A 15330-nucleotide genomic window follows, 5' to 3' on the forward strand; every position below is an offset into this window, starting at 1 on the left:
GCAATCATCTTTGATTCATCTTTCCCACTGAGCACATGAGGAAAAGTAAGGATCCACAGAGTTCCTTTCACATTCCTCCTAGATCTATTTGTACAGCAGTATTTCATCTTCCCTTACTAGGCAAGGTCAGTCACCTTAGCTAACACAGTATCCCACTTTCTGCCATTTGTTGTCCCCTAGCAGGAAGAGCCCAAATTACCAGTTTTAGCTTCCAATTTAGAGCAATCACAGTATATATTACATGATGAAAGCATTCCTTAAGTACTAACAAGAGATGGGTCACCCTAAGAGGGACAGCAAGTAAAAATTTTGGGAATAGATTAATTAGTTATCATTGTTAGATACATCAGTCCCTCCTCTCTCCTTGGTTCCTAGATCCATGTCTTTTAATTGTGGGGAAAGTGTTTCTTATTTCAAACACTAGTTCAGAGCCTAACCAGTGTTCTACAAAGTAGCTATGTCATCAGATGGAAGAAGATCCCCTGTGAGATTGCAGCACTGTCTGTAGTGACCATTGCACCATCTCATAAGGCTAACTACTTCATAAATAGGGAACATAAAACAGTGAATTACATTTTAATTAGTCCATTGCCTTCATTCTTTGTTTTTGATCAAATAACTCCTTTCATAGCCAATTTAGGTGGGATAACAAGATAGTGTATGAAGCATTTGGAAAGTTTGCAATTGGTAGTACTGGCAGGGGCACAACAGGGAGGAAGTAGGAAAAGAAATGCTGTTCCCTTCCATAATGAGAGCAACTAGATATAATACAACAAGGAGTTCACTGTGTTTACTAGTTATGATGCCATATCAGAGATGTGGGCTGGTCTCTAAGGTTGACAATGGATCACTCAGCTATCGTATTAGCATGGTCTGCTTTGATGAGGGAAAGGCTGTGTTGTGGAGTCTGTACAAAGGCCCTATCGCTACTTTTGTGGCTGCCTCAGTCATGTTCTATCTGGATGCTCATCAGAAAGACCGAAGCAGCAGCTCTCAATGGCATGAATAGGCATTCATACCATCAGGTCAGTTCAGCCTCCTTTTCATGCTTGCTCAACGTACTCCTTAACTGTCTCATGTTCTGGATCCATTCGAATGTTCCATGATCACATCCTTTTTCTGAATCCTATAGTCAGTATTCCTCTATGTTCTTGACCAACATGCCCAAGAACTTGTTACAGAGCCTGACTTTAGGCCTCATCTTCATTCAGGTAAAGTTACAATGAGATGTATTACCCAATATTCTACCTAATGGGAGGCTTTCCCTTCTCCATTGTCTTTTAGGATTAGCCCTGTCAAAGGCTCTAAAGCTGCAAAATCTACTTATAGTCAGTAGTAGTTGTTATCCTGAAAAGTCATCCTTTGTACTCAATAGCTTGTTAAAGGGACTCCCCATGAGACCACAAGCACAGGTTGCAGATGAAACAGTGGTATGGTGGGCTCAGTGGGCATGTAAACAATCCGCTCATGCAACTCATTTGTTCTTTAGGGGTTTGATGGAATATGGCCAGGCACATTCAACTCTGTCCCTGGCTTTGTTGTGGATCCTGGATCCCCGATCATAGAATCTAAAACTCAAACATCTTCATGTACTGTGTACTATCTGATTCACTCAGATACATTTTCTGAAAAGAATAATTACTTGCTAAAGGGAACAAAGCCTTTCTCCAAGATCTAGAAACTTTTATTGCAATTATATTAGGATTTGCCACAGGAATCATTCAGTATTCAGATCTGCCTTAGTCACTGCATTAATTTGCTCCAATGAGGAGACAACATGTGGAACAGCAGTTGCAGTAAGAATCACCACCTGATTAAGTAATGACATGCTGGACAGCTTTTCTGGCACCAGCGCCACCTTTTCCATGACTGAAGCTCCTGATGGGCAGATCTGCCATTCCAGCTTCCATAAAGTGAGCTCACCCCTGGGATCCCATAGCATCCTTCCAGCATGAAAGTGACACCCTACTGTTACCTGCACTCCTCACCATATTTGATTTCATTTCCCAGTTCCCTGAATTAAATCCCCTCTGTTGTAAATACTTGGTGGATGCTATTTTCCTGGACAGACTCTACCTGTGGGTCAGTTAAAGTTACTCATAATAGGCCCTGTGGAATATAATTAAAACATTTGTCTCTGAGTCCATAATAGGGATGTCTATCCTTGGCAACTTCCTGAATCCACAAATTAGCTCCCCATCCTTTTTTAAAAAGGCTATTTCAGTAGGAGAGCCAAGTGGCTGTAATTTGTTTGCCTCATACATTTAAAATAGTTGATCAGAAGCAACACCACATCCTAGGCTATTTTCAAAAGACTAAACGATATATATGCAGATACTTGTACCTTATTCCCATCTAGTTTCTCAGCATTGATACAACACTGATGACACTTGGGGAATGAAAGTTTTGGGTTTTGTTTTATATCAAAAAGTAAAAATAAAACACAGACCTTAAAGGCTGGCTCATCAGTTTGGTTCCCAAAGATTTCATGTTTAATCTAAGCCAGAGACTTCTGCTTCTCTGACCATTTCCTGGGCCCTGATTATTGCATTGCCTTTGAATCTGTGACTACACCCCCTTGGAGTCTTCAGTTGCCTGTTTTCAGCATGACTCCTCCTAACTCTGCTCGTTTAGAGATCCCATTTTCATTGCACCTTCCCAGCTGCAGTCTTGGCCTATGAAGAACAGTAATGTGCATTTTAAAGGATTCTGTGGCCTGCCTTCACAATTTACTTCCCATGGGAAGAAAAGATTCTTCTGGGCCCTGAAGCAGAACAGAATGAGAGATAGGTGGGTCAGAGACACACATATACATGTATCCAAACCAATACTAGCTCTTACAGTCTTTTGAGTCAAAAAGACTCTGGCATAATGAAGGGGATGGAATTCAATGTCATCTGGCGTAAGACAGCATTCAACAATGGTTTGCATTCACCAGGCCATCAAACTTGAAATTAAAGCTGGCTGCCTAGGCTAGCTCATTGAATACAGACTACCTGGTGAGTACTATAGCAATGATTTCGGCGAGATCTGAATTTCTGAAATTTCCTCTTAAAATTTTTTTTTCCTCTCTATCCTCTGAGGCATGTATGTGCTGAATTTAAATTAATTTTTTTTTTTTTTTGGTTACTGAGAGAGCAGCACTGAAAAGACATATAGGGTTGGACCACATAGGATTGCAAGATAAAGTCCAGAATGTCCAGTTGAATTTGAATTCAGATAAACTAATAATTTTTTTAGTTCAAGTATATCCCAGGCAATACCTCAGACATACTTATACTGAAATTCAAATTTAACTGGGAATCTTGTATTTTTAATTGCTAAATCTGACAATTCTATGGGTAGGAGCCATTGGCATTCACTTCTTTTCATATAAAGGAGACTTTGCTGCTTTTTGCAAGAGAATAAAAATAAGTGATTGAAAACTAAGGTTATGACATGAGATTGTGTGGGTTTGAATCACGTCACCTCTACTTAATGACTATGTGACTCTGGACCAGAATTAGTCACATAATTTATGAAGTTGGGGTGCTTCATCAGCCTCCATTCTCTTCATTTTGGCATCAGCTATCCAGACACCCAAAGTTTCACTTCCAAAGAGATGCCCAGTTGCCTCGGGGTGATAAATGGACTAGCTATTTGGCCACCACTTACCATGAGCTCTTAAATTTCTGCACTAGAACACAGAATGGAGCCTTACTGCCTTTTGCCCCAATAAAGTCCAATGGCTAACTCCAAATATTACTTTTCTATAGGTGTCTATCATATAAAATCTGCCATCAATATTATTTGGGGTTTCTTTTTTTGTTGGCAACAGAAAGGAACCCAGAATAACAAGGAAACCATGGATTTTTAAGGGAAGGAGTCTAAGGTTGCTCACACAACCTAAGGAAGGGCTGCAGAAACCAGCTTCAGGAAGGACAGGAACAGCAGAAGCAACATCAAAACCCAGCTTAGAAGCCTGGCATCTTTGCACCAGGTCCTCACCTGAGAGTAGCCTGTTTGTATGTCAGGTTTCCAGGTTTCTTTTCACCCAACTTGAATCCAGATGTCCTATTACTGGCTCAGAATGGTTAGGGTTAAGACTGAGAATGATGGCACTATCAGAGCCTGCAAGTGAATCTGCATGAGTTGGGCACAATTTGAGTCTATTGTAAGCTTTGTCTCAGCAACTCTACTGTTAGGACTCTGTTATAATAATCAGAGATGTAATAATTGTATGAACAAGGCTTCTTATTGCAGTGAAGATTTGGAAGCAACTTACATGTCCAATGACAGGGGAGAAAGAAAACTATGATATGCAAATGTACATTAATGAAATGATTTTTAATGCTGGATTTTTACTCTTACGGAAAAGTCTCACATGAAATTTATAATGCAAGTCAGAATTTTACAAAAATGTCTTTTTACAAAAGAGTTACATAAAATACACTAAAATATTGGAAATCACTAGTCCCACCGCCTGGAGGTAACTGTGCTCAGTTAAGTAGCCTCCATTTTTCTGAGTCCAGAAACTATTTTTAACATTTTTTCTGAGTCCAGAAATTATTTTTAAAAATTAAAATTTTGATTGTTTTTGAACCAAATTCCTCAGTTGACTCCAGCTTACCTTTTAAAGTGAATGTCCTTTGTTTCCTAGTTAGTCAAGAGAAACTAACTTGGTCTACAATTTTAAGATCTACAGAAATGCCACGTCTTTTATGAAACCTCAGTCAACTTTTAGTGATCTCGCTTGCCACAAGATTACTCTCCATCTTGCTTGTACCAGTCATTAAGCACTTACACAACTTTATGTGGTTAGTTTCAAAAGCATGGGAGTGTTTTAAAATTTCACAATTGTTTTCATCAAGGTAGAATGGGGAGGGGGAGGCAGGCAGCAGAGGAAGAAAGAATAGGGAAAAAATGGACGATTCTAGCTCAGAGATGCTAAAGAGTAAAGAAAACTTTGATAGCCAGATGTAATACAATCCTTGATTAGATATTCAATCAAAAACTTGCTACGGGGCTTCTCAAATGGGTGCGCTTGTCACTCACTGGGTTCTTATTAAAATATGATGGTGCAACGCTACTAGTCCAAGGATCAAAATTTGAGAAACAATACTCCAAAGGGCATTTTGAGGCGTATGGGAAAAATTTCACTGTATTTTATCTAATACATCAATGTTTCATTTCTACAGTGTGAGAAGGGCATGTAATTATATGAGGTAGTTTTTATTTGTAGGCTATATTACTAAAGTGTTTAGGGGTGAAATGTCATGATTACTGTAACTTACTTTCAAATGGTTCTGCAACAAAATTATATACATAAATATGTATATGAGGAGAAAATGGGATAAAATATTAACAATGGATGAACCTCAGTGAAAGGCAAACAAATGCTCACACTTCTGTTTCCTTCAACTTTTTTTGATTTTGAAAAATCTTCAAAATATAAAAACTATGAAAGGATAAATAAAATACAAATCCCCATAGAGGCTGAGTCAATACATCTGGAGTGAGACCTAGGAGCCTACATTTTAACAAACACTCCAGAGAGTTCCATCACCGGTTGTACACAGACCATATTTTGAGAACAATATTCTAGACAGCAGTGGAGAGCACTGTTGGCTTGACGACATATTCTCGAACCGGCTGAAGTGCCCAGGTTTGAAACACCCTAATAAACTGTGGCAGCTGTAGACTGTTTGCCTAGCAGCCTTTGCATCCCCCTTGTCCCTCTAACAGCACTTTCTTTCCTTGGGGACCTCACCTCAATTCACAATTTGAGGAAAGATGGACAGAGAAGACCTTCACTTAAACCCTTATCTTTCACAAGCAGGCATTGTACATGTTTCTGTGCTGAATAACGAAATGCCCTAAGTTTAGCAGGTAAATAACATACACTTATTATCTTACCATCTCTGTGGGTCAGGCATCTTGGCACAGCTCAGCTTGGTCCTCCACTCAGGGTTTTTACCAGGCTGCCGTCAAACTGTCAGCCAGGATTCCAATCTCATCTGAGGCTTGGGATCCCCTTCCAAGCTCACTTGCTGTTGGCAGAATTCTGTTCCTTGCAGAGGTAGCACTGAGGCCCTCAGACCCTAGAGATACCCACCATTTCACAGCATCGCAGTTTTCTTCTTCAAGGCCATCAGGGGGCCACTGCTTTAAGTCTTTGAGTCTCTGCTAAAGGACTCATTGGAATTGGTCAGGGCTACCCAAATAATCTCTTTTGTGGTTAACTCAAAAATCTATTGCTATTGCTAATTATATCTGCAAAATTCCTTTACCTTTGTTATGAAAGGTAACCGTATCAAAGCAGTAACTATTCAATCATATTCACAGGTGCAGCCCACATTAAAAGGGAGAGAATTACGCAGTGCGTACATCGAGGGCGAGAATCTTGGGGGCCACCTTAGAGTTCTGCCTTCACAGCACCTGATGATCACTTCCTGGTCCAGACTCTTGTACAGTCCTTTCCCATCCTGTACCAGGGCTGGTCCATATAACTAATAGAATACCGCAAAACTTATGATATGTCACTTCCGATACGAGGTTATGAGAGACACTTTTTGGTCTTCCATTTCGGTTTCTTTCACTCTCTGATCACTCACTGTTGAAGAGGTCAGCTGCTATGCTGTATGAATAGCCCCACAGAGAGCCCAAATGGCAAGGAACTGAATCCTCTCCACCAACAGCCACGTGAATGAATTTGGAAGCATTTCCTCCAGCTCCTTCAGATGATGGAAGCCCTGGCCAATAGCTTAACTGCAACCCCATTAAAAACCCTGAGCCAGAATGACCCAGCTAAGCTGCTCCCAGATTCCTGTCCCTCAGAAACTGAGATGATAAATGTTTGTCTTAAGCTGCTAATTTTTAGAGTAATATGTTACGCAGTAGTAGATTGTTCATCAACACCTGACCCAGGCTGACTAATCTAGGAAGAGTGAAAGATGCCTGTGTCCCTCTTCCATAGCAATATGGGAGAAGCACAGGTGCAGCGGAAGTTAACACACCCACAAAGAGAGGGGCAGACACCAAAAGTGGGTGATGAGGCAAGAGCAGCAGTGGTAATTTTTCAGCCTCTGGACCGGACCCAGTCAGTTGTGAATTAGTGCCATGCCTGTTGTTCCCAGTATCATGAGCCAATACATTCCTCCACTCCCCTTTAAGTTCAGAATCTTTAAAGTATATGTAGACCTGCTGAAAACATTTTGGGTCTCTCTTTCCAACTCCAGCAAGCACAAATTTATACCGACATGCAACGTAGTCAAGCCAAAGACAGTAATTTGTGCTGGCCACCCCTCCCCCACTTTATGCCTCTGATTAGGCTTGAATCTGTTTTCTGTTCACTTGCAACCAAGGGTTTTGACTCATAAAACCCTCTATAGGATCAGTTTCAGGACTCACTCAGGATGTTTCCTTTTTTAGGACCTCTTTTCCTCCAAGGTCATGTTGGCTGATCCTGAATCACGTTAGGTCATGCTTTTCAGGTTTCCTGGAAAGTAAGTTCTGTTTACTTGTACTTCTATGAAAGCTCCTGTGGCATTTTCTCCCAGGGATGTCTTAACATGCTGAGAATACAGCAATTTGACTAAATGATCTACATTTATTCCAGGGTAAATTTCCTCTATAGTGTGTGACTTTTTGCATCCTAACTTAGCTAATCAAACACTCTCTGGGTACTGAGCCAACTGTTCATGCTGAAGCAGCCTGAGCAGTCATTGTAGAGAGAAACACAATCAACAAATCCCACGCATGAATCCAGCACAAACTCTGATTCTAAGATGTAATTTCTTCATACTGCTGCTCTCAGTGCAAAAGAGTCTTTAGAGACCCCACACTTAATCCACAATTCCGCCTCCTCCCAATTCTGAACTGCAGCAATGACTGAACACAAATTGAGATCTTTCCTGGCGTGTCCCCTTCCCTATATAACAACTACTATTGCAATTTTCTCCTAAACACCCCAGTACCACTATCAAAGTGGCACATAGATAATGCAGTTCGAAATTTATAATTATCAAAATAAAAAATGCCACTCCTAACTGCCCTCCCCCATAATTCCAAAATTTACCATTTCTCAGAATAATATAGTGTGCAAAGTCTAAATTCACCTCGACAGCATCATGTCTTACTACTTGGATTCAAAGCCCAGGTCTATTTAAAGCTGTGTACTGTTGTCCAAGTTACCTAACTCCTTTTTGCCTCAGTTTCACATCTAGTAACAGGGATAATAATATTCACCTCCAAATCACTGTTATAAGAATTACGTTAATAATATTTGCAAAGCAATTGAAATGTTTCCTGGTCATGTAGTAATTTTCAAATAAATAGCTGCACAGAAAATACTGAAACCTCATTGTGTATCTCCCTACTTACCAGAAGAGGTGCTTTCTAGGCTTTAGTATATTCTACATCACCATCACAATCTGTGCAGGGTTAGTATTCTCCTACATGCTGTGTGGATAAAATTAGATTAAGGTAATCCCAGAGTATCAATGCCCCAGATGACTAGCAAAATAAAAACAAATTCCCTTTGGAAGAAAATATTATACCAAGCTGAAAATTACTTCTACAACTTTTTTTTTTTCTTTGAGACAGAGTCTCATTCTGTTGCCCAGGCTAGAGTGTAGTGGCATGATCTCAGCTCACTGCAGCCTCTGCCTCTCGGGTTCAAGTGATTCTCCCGCCTCAGTCTCCCAGGCAGCTGGGACTACAGGCACCTGCCACCAATGCCCTGCTAATTTTTGTATTTTTAGTAGAGACAGGGTTTCACCATGTTGGTCAGGCTGGTCTCGAACCCCTGACTTCAGGTGATCCACCTACCTCAGCCTCCCAAAGTGCTGAGATTACAGCATGAGCCACCGTGCCAGCCTCTACAACATTTTTGCAAATACAATGTCTGACACACAGTAAAAAATAGCCAGGCACTTGGAGACAAGAAAACAATCAGATAACTGAAAATAAAACTCACATGCACTTCAGATGTTAGTTTTTAGATATAGACTTTAACCATACTTTTTTTGTTCAAAGAGACAAGACAAGATAGACAATTTTGGCGGAGAGCTGAAAACCATGATAAAGAACCAAACAGAAACTACAAGAACTGGGAAATAACTGAAATTAGCAACAGAAGATTGATTTAACAGCCTACTAGACAGTAAAGAGAACAAGTACCCTGGATATTGATCTGTAAGAAAGTATTCAGAATGAAGCAAAGAGAAACAAAAGGATGGAAACATTAGAAAGAAAGATGAGAAACAGAGGACACAGTGAGAAGGCATAAGTGAAATCCTAAGAAAAAGAAAAGAGAATGTGTAGGAATTATTTGAAGAAATAATGAAGGACAATTTTCCAAAACTGAAAGACATTTATTCACAGATTCAAGAAGCCCTATAAACCTCAAACAAGATAAACAACCAGGTACCTCACTGAAAATGTTAAAAACCAAAGAGAAAGAAACTTTTAAAGCAGTCAGAAGGCACAACAAAAAAGGCAGGTTGCCTTCAAAAGAGCAACAATTAGGCAAATATTGCCTTTTAAACAGACGGAATAGAAGCCAAAGATGAGAGAAAAATTTCTTCAAAGTGATCAAAGAAAATGACTTCCAACCCAAAATTGCAACCCCCAAATTATAACTTCCAACCCAAAATTGTAGCCAAAAGATTTCAAGAATAAAGTGAAATAATTCTTAGACACACAAAACATAATTTGAAACCAGCAGAACTGCACTAAGTGAAATGCTACAGGCGTGTTTTTCAGGTAGAAGGAAAATGATACCGGGGGAAGCTCAAATTCAGGAAGGGATGAAGAGCTATGAATATAGGGCAGGGGAAGCTCAAATTCAGGAAGGGATAAAGAGCTATGAATATAGGGCAAATTTAAATAAGTAGACTAGCTTTCTCCCCAGGGATGTTGCTGCAGAAGCATCATTGAAGTCTCTCTTTCCATAGCAGCCATGTCTAAGTCAGAGTCTCCTAAAAAGCCTGAACAGCTGCAGAAACTTTTCCTCACACGGTTGATCTTCGAAATAACTGATGAGCATTTCTAGAGCCATTCTGAGCAATGGGAACTCTCACGGACTGTGTAGCAATGAGAGACTCAAACACCAAGCACTCCAGGGGTTTTGGGTTATCCCATATGTCACCATGGAGTTGGATATAGCCATGAATGCAAAGTCATCTTACATGATTTGGCTGTACCCCCACCCAAATCTTATCTTGAATTGTAGCTCCCATAATTCCCACATGTTATGGAAGGGACTCAGTGGGAGATAACTGATTCATGGGGGCAGTTTTCCCCATACTGTTCTCGTGGTAGTGCATAAGTCTCACGAGATCTCATGGTTTGTAAAGGGAAACTCCTTTTGCTTGGTTCTCGTTTGTTCTTTGCTTGCTGCCATGTAAGATGTGCCTTTCATCTTCTGCCATGATTGTGAGGCCTCCCCAGCCATGTCGAACTGTAAGTTCATTAAACCTCTTTTTCTTTATAAATTACCCAGTCTTGAGTATGTCTTTATCAGCAGCATGAAAATGGATGAATACACCATACAAGGTGGATGGAAGAGTTGTGGAACCAAACAGAGCTGTCTCAAATGAAGATCTTCAGAGACCCGGTAACCACTTAACTGTGAAAGAGATTGTAGTGGCATTAAAAAAAGACACTGAAGACCATCACCTAAGAAATTATTTTGAGCACTATGGGAAATTAAAGTGATTGAACTCATGACTGACTGAGGCAGCGGTGAGAGGCTTTGCTTTCATAACTTTTGATGACTGTGACTCCCTGAATAATATTGTCATTCAGAAATACCATCCTGTGAATGGCCACAATTGTGAAACAAAGAAAGCCTTATTGAAGCAAGATATGGCTAGTGCTTCATCCGGCCAAAGAGGTCAAAGTAGTTCTAGAGATATAAGTGGTGGTCGTGGAGGTAGTTTTGGTAGGAATGCCAACTTTGGTAGTAGCAGAAACTTCAGTGGTTGTGGTGGTTTTGGTGGCAGCCACGGTGGTGGTAGATATGGCGGCTGTGGGCATGGCTATTGTAGATTCGGTAGATAGAAACAGTTTTGAAGGTAGAGAAAGCTATAATGGTTTTTGGCAATTGTAATAATCAATCTTCAAATTTTGGGCCTATGAAGGTAGGGAACCAGGCAGAAACTCTGGTTCCTATGGTGGGGGAGGCCACTACTTTGCCAAACTACAAAACCAAGATGGCTATGATGGTCCCAGTAGCAATCGTAGCAGAAGGTTTTAATTATTGCCAGGAAGCAAAGCTTAACAGGAGAGGAGAGCCAGAGAAGTGACAGGTGAGGTACAGGTTACCATAGATTTGTGAATTCAGCCAAGCACAGTGGTGACAGGGCCTAGCTGCTGCAAAGAAGACACATTTAAGACAATACTCACGTGTATCAGCAAAACACTGAAGAACTGTATTTGTGACTAATTGCATAAGAGGTTATTTTAGTTTCTGTTTGTGGAAAGTTGAAAGCATTCCAACATAGGGTTTATGTAGTTTTTTGTTTTTTGCACCCATGCTGTATATTTCTAAATCTAATAGTCTGAGCATGACACTGAATAAATGTCTTTCTAAAAAAAAATGAGATTAATGACAATAATAAGGTTTTAAATATAAGAATTTTAAACATAAATAAAACACACTGACATTCATATTTTAAAGACAGAATTAAAGTACCCAATAATGGCTTAAGGCTTTAGAAGGGGCTAAAAAAAAGTGAGCTGTCTAAAAGGAATATAGAATCTTTTCATTGCCCATGAAAAGTATAAAGTACCAATTAATGTAAGATTTTAAGAACCAATGAGGTATATCATAATTTTATGGTTCATAAGTAAAAGAATTATAGAATGTATAATTTCTAAAGAGGTGGGGGAAAAACAGAATTACAAATTTGCAGCAAGGCCCAGAAGGAAGGAAAATTTTGGAGCATATAAAAGCCCTAGAATAGATGAGATGAATAGAAAGCACTGAGTAAGTCAGACACAAAATAACTCATACTGTATGATTTGAATTCCTTGACATTCTGAAAACAGGCAGAACTTAACTGTACTGTTTAAGGATGCATACTTAGGTATAATACTAAAGAAAAGCAAGGACAGGATTACCATAGAAGCTAGAAAGTGTTTTCCTTTGACAGAGAGAGAGAAGGTAGTGGCTTGGAGGGGACATGAAGGAGCCTCGTGAAAGCCTAGGCATGCTTGATTGCCTGGCAAACCAGGTGGTTATCTCATGGGCTTTTGTTTTGTGTTGATTCATTTAGCTATATTTTGTGCACTTCTCTGTATTTATTCTATTTTCACAAAAATATTAAAAGTATAAGGAAGATCTAAATGTGCTGATATAGTAAAATCTTCAGAAATGTATAGTTAATAAAACAAAGCACAGAACAGAAAAAATGGTATGCTCTTGTTATATGAAAAAAGCTCACATACTCATATACATGCTTGTACTCACATAAATCATTTCTCAAAACATATGTAATAATAAATTTAATCTAGCCCACTGCCTCTGAGAGGGGAGACTAGGACTCTGGTATTTATGAGAGGCAGGGGCTAATTTTTCTCTGTATGCTTTTACTGTGAAAATAACCTTTGAATTACATTTAATAATATAAAGATTCACCAACCTGTGAATTAACTAGTAAGACAAAGCAGAGTTACCATTTGATGAAATCATTGTTTTCTAACAAAGGATTGCATTTTGAAATCTTAAGTCTGGCATTTTTAACCAAAAATTGTAAATCACTGCTAAATTTGTTCCAAAGATGGGTTGAATTTTCACAACCAATAAGAAAAGAAAAGTGGCTTTTATTTTAAATGGATACCCATGAAGTGATTATCTTTCAATTTCCCTCACATAAGTGAAGTGGAGATAGGTATAGATAATTCATTTTCATTTCAGCTCCCTTTTAGAACACTGTGATGTTTTCCATCTGCATTACAATAGAGCACTACTAAAAAATGGAAGCAAATTTAGGGCAAACCAAATGGCTAAATTTAAGAATCTGCCACAAATCATGAAATTGTCCTTTAGACTTTTAGTCATATGAACAAGTAGTTTAGACCAGAATCGAATAATATGGATAATCTGAGTTGTCAAAGCGATTAGAACATAGTACGGATTTCAGGGAAATCCATTTACTAAATAAATGGGAAAGCACCCATTGTTGACAAGGTGTGAAGAAATGAGCGCACTCAGGATTTCTGGGTTAAGACAGCAGCTTAAATACATGCCTCTAATTTTGTTTCTTATCTCCTTAACTCAATAAAAATTTAGGGAAGGATTTTTGTTTTCAATTTTTAAAAAATTTTGTGGGTACACAGTAGGTGTATATATTTATGGGGTACATAAGATGTTGGATACAGGGCTGCAATGTGAAATAATCACATCATGAAGAATGGTATATCCATCCCCTCGAGCATTTATCCTTTGAGTTACAAACAATCCAATTATACTCTTTTAGTTACTTAAAATCGTACAATTAAGTTATTGACTATAGCCACCCTGTTGGGTTATCAAATAGTGGGTCTTATTCATTCTTTCTATTCCATTAACCATCCCCACCTCACTGTCCCCCAACCACAGACCCCCCACTATGGGAAGGATTTTTTTTTTTTTTTAAAGAAATGGATAAAGCAGAAAAAGAGGAGAGGCCAAAAAAAAAAAAAAAAAAATCAGCAAAACTTTAGAAACTAGAGAAAAATGGGCAAGTGGTAACTGACTTAGTAGACCCAAGAAAACGAGTCTCTAGTTCATGGGAAAATGTGAAAGTCCACCAACTCGTACCAGGTAGTACTCAAAAGACATAGGAACTGCTTTGGAACTGGTAGTGAAAAAGAAAAAAAGACCAAGATAAGAAAACCTCATAGGAAAGCTATTTCTTATAGCCATCTAACACAGGTGGGATGGCCCCCTCCCAATTAATAGGTGAGATGTCCTGGCTGATGACGCCATGCACACACCAAGAGGTGAGAACACATTGTATTACATCATGGAACTTTCTAAACATAGTAGGACAACACCCAGGCTCGTCTGGAATGGGCTTGAGAATGTCTTGAAAGTGAAAATGAGAATAAGCAGCTTGGTTTTTATCATAGGTAGGGGGTGGGATGAGGGAAAATCCACTCTCCCACATAGGTTGTACTTTCTGCTGTGTCCAGGGTGCAGCACCAGCTTTCTTACCAGCTTGCTGAAATATGGGGCAGAAGAGGAAGGAAGAGGTGGGCATGAAAGCTCTCAGCAGTCAAAGATAAAAAATGGAGTCAGACTCTATTAAACTATTTAAGAAGTTAAACCCCCGAGATTCTGTCCTGCACTCCACTTTACTGAACATTGTCCCTTTCTTTGGAGAAATCTGGAGGTTTGTTCCATGGAGAAACAAAGCATAATAATGTGTGAATTGATGGTCCAGGCACAGATTAGAGTTAAGGTAGAGGTTAAGACTAGTTTATCAAACAGATATCTAATGCTGAATCCAGAGACCCAGCCCATCCCCCAGCCTACATCACCCTAAAGTGACTTCCACCTGAGAGGCATGGCCCACAGTCCAAGCTCTGAGAGCCTCCAACAAGCTTCCTTCATTCTTAATGTTAAGCAGACATTGAGGGATTACCAGATACCCTGAGGAAAGCTGCACAGAAGACAGAAATAAAAAAAACCAACCTCCTTTACAAAAAGATATCCTGGAGTAAATAAAAATATGTAAGCAAGCGAGGGTGAAAATCAACAAAACCAAATGAAATAAAACTATAACATCTTCAGAGAGATAAGAAAATGTTACATTCATAAAAAGGCAACAGAATGGCATAAGAAATTAACACAAAAGACATCTTGGAATTGAGAACATAAGAGCAGAAGTCATTAACAGGGTTAGAAAATAAAGTAGAGAATGTCTTCTAGACAGTAAATAGACACAGAGGCAGAAAATAAACAAAAAATATTTTTAAAATCAGATGACAACTCGAAAAAATCTATAAAAAAAGAGAAAACAGGAAACAGGGTAGAAAACAAAAGTATTTAAGAAAATTTTCCAGAACAATAAATGAATTGCTATTACTGAAAAAAAGCTTACTGAATAAAAGTGGTGGATGAAAGCATTCCCACAAAGATACTCCATTTTGAAATTTCAGAAAACTAGGGAAAAAGAAGAGTCCATTAACTTCCAGGAGACAAAAGCTAATAGAAAGGGCCAGGAATCATACTGGCTTCAGACTTTGCAACAGCATGACTTACAAGCAAAAAGAAAATGCAACCAACATCCAGAATTCTAAAGAAAAATTACTTGTAACCTGCAAGTATGGTCAAACTCCCAAACTTGGGAGGACAGAATG

General features: G+C 39.1%; 1 protein-coding gene across 8 annotated transcripts in view; it reads right to left on the reverse strand.

Moving 5' to 3' along the window:
- HHLA2 (HHLA2 member of B7 family) overlaps positions 1 to 15330 on the reverse strand; it is a 76532-nt gene that overhangs the window by 35944 nt on the left and 25258 nt on the right. Inside the window, exon 1 of one of the 8 annotated variants that reach the window (XM_077993955.1) lies at positions 5896 to 5930. The exons of the other annotated variants lie outside the window; for them this stretch is intronic. Within the exon in view, the coding sequence (XP_077850081.1) occupies positions 5896 to 5915 (20 nt within the window). The 5' untranslated portion in view covers positions 5916 to 5930. Of the gene's footprint in view, positions 1 to 5895; positions 5931 to 15330 lie in introns of those variants that run through there. 8 annotated transcript variants of the gene reach the window in all.

The sequence above is a fragment of the Macaca mulatta genome, chromosome 2, assembly GCF_049350105.2.
Source record: "Macaca mulatta isolate MMU2019108-1 chromosome 2, T2T-MMU8v2.0, whole genome shotgun sequence".
Lineage (NCBI taxonomy): Eukaryota > Metazoa > Chordata > Mammalia > Primates > Cercopithecidae > Macaca > Macaca mulatta.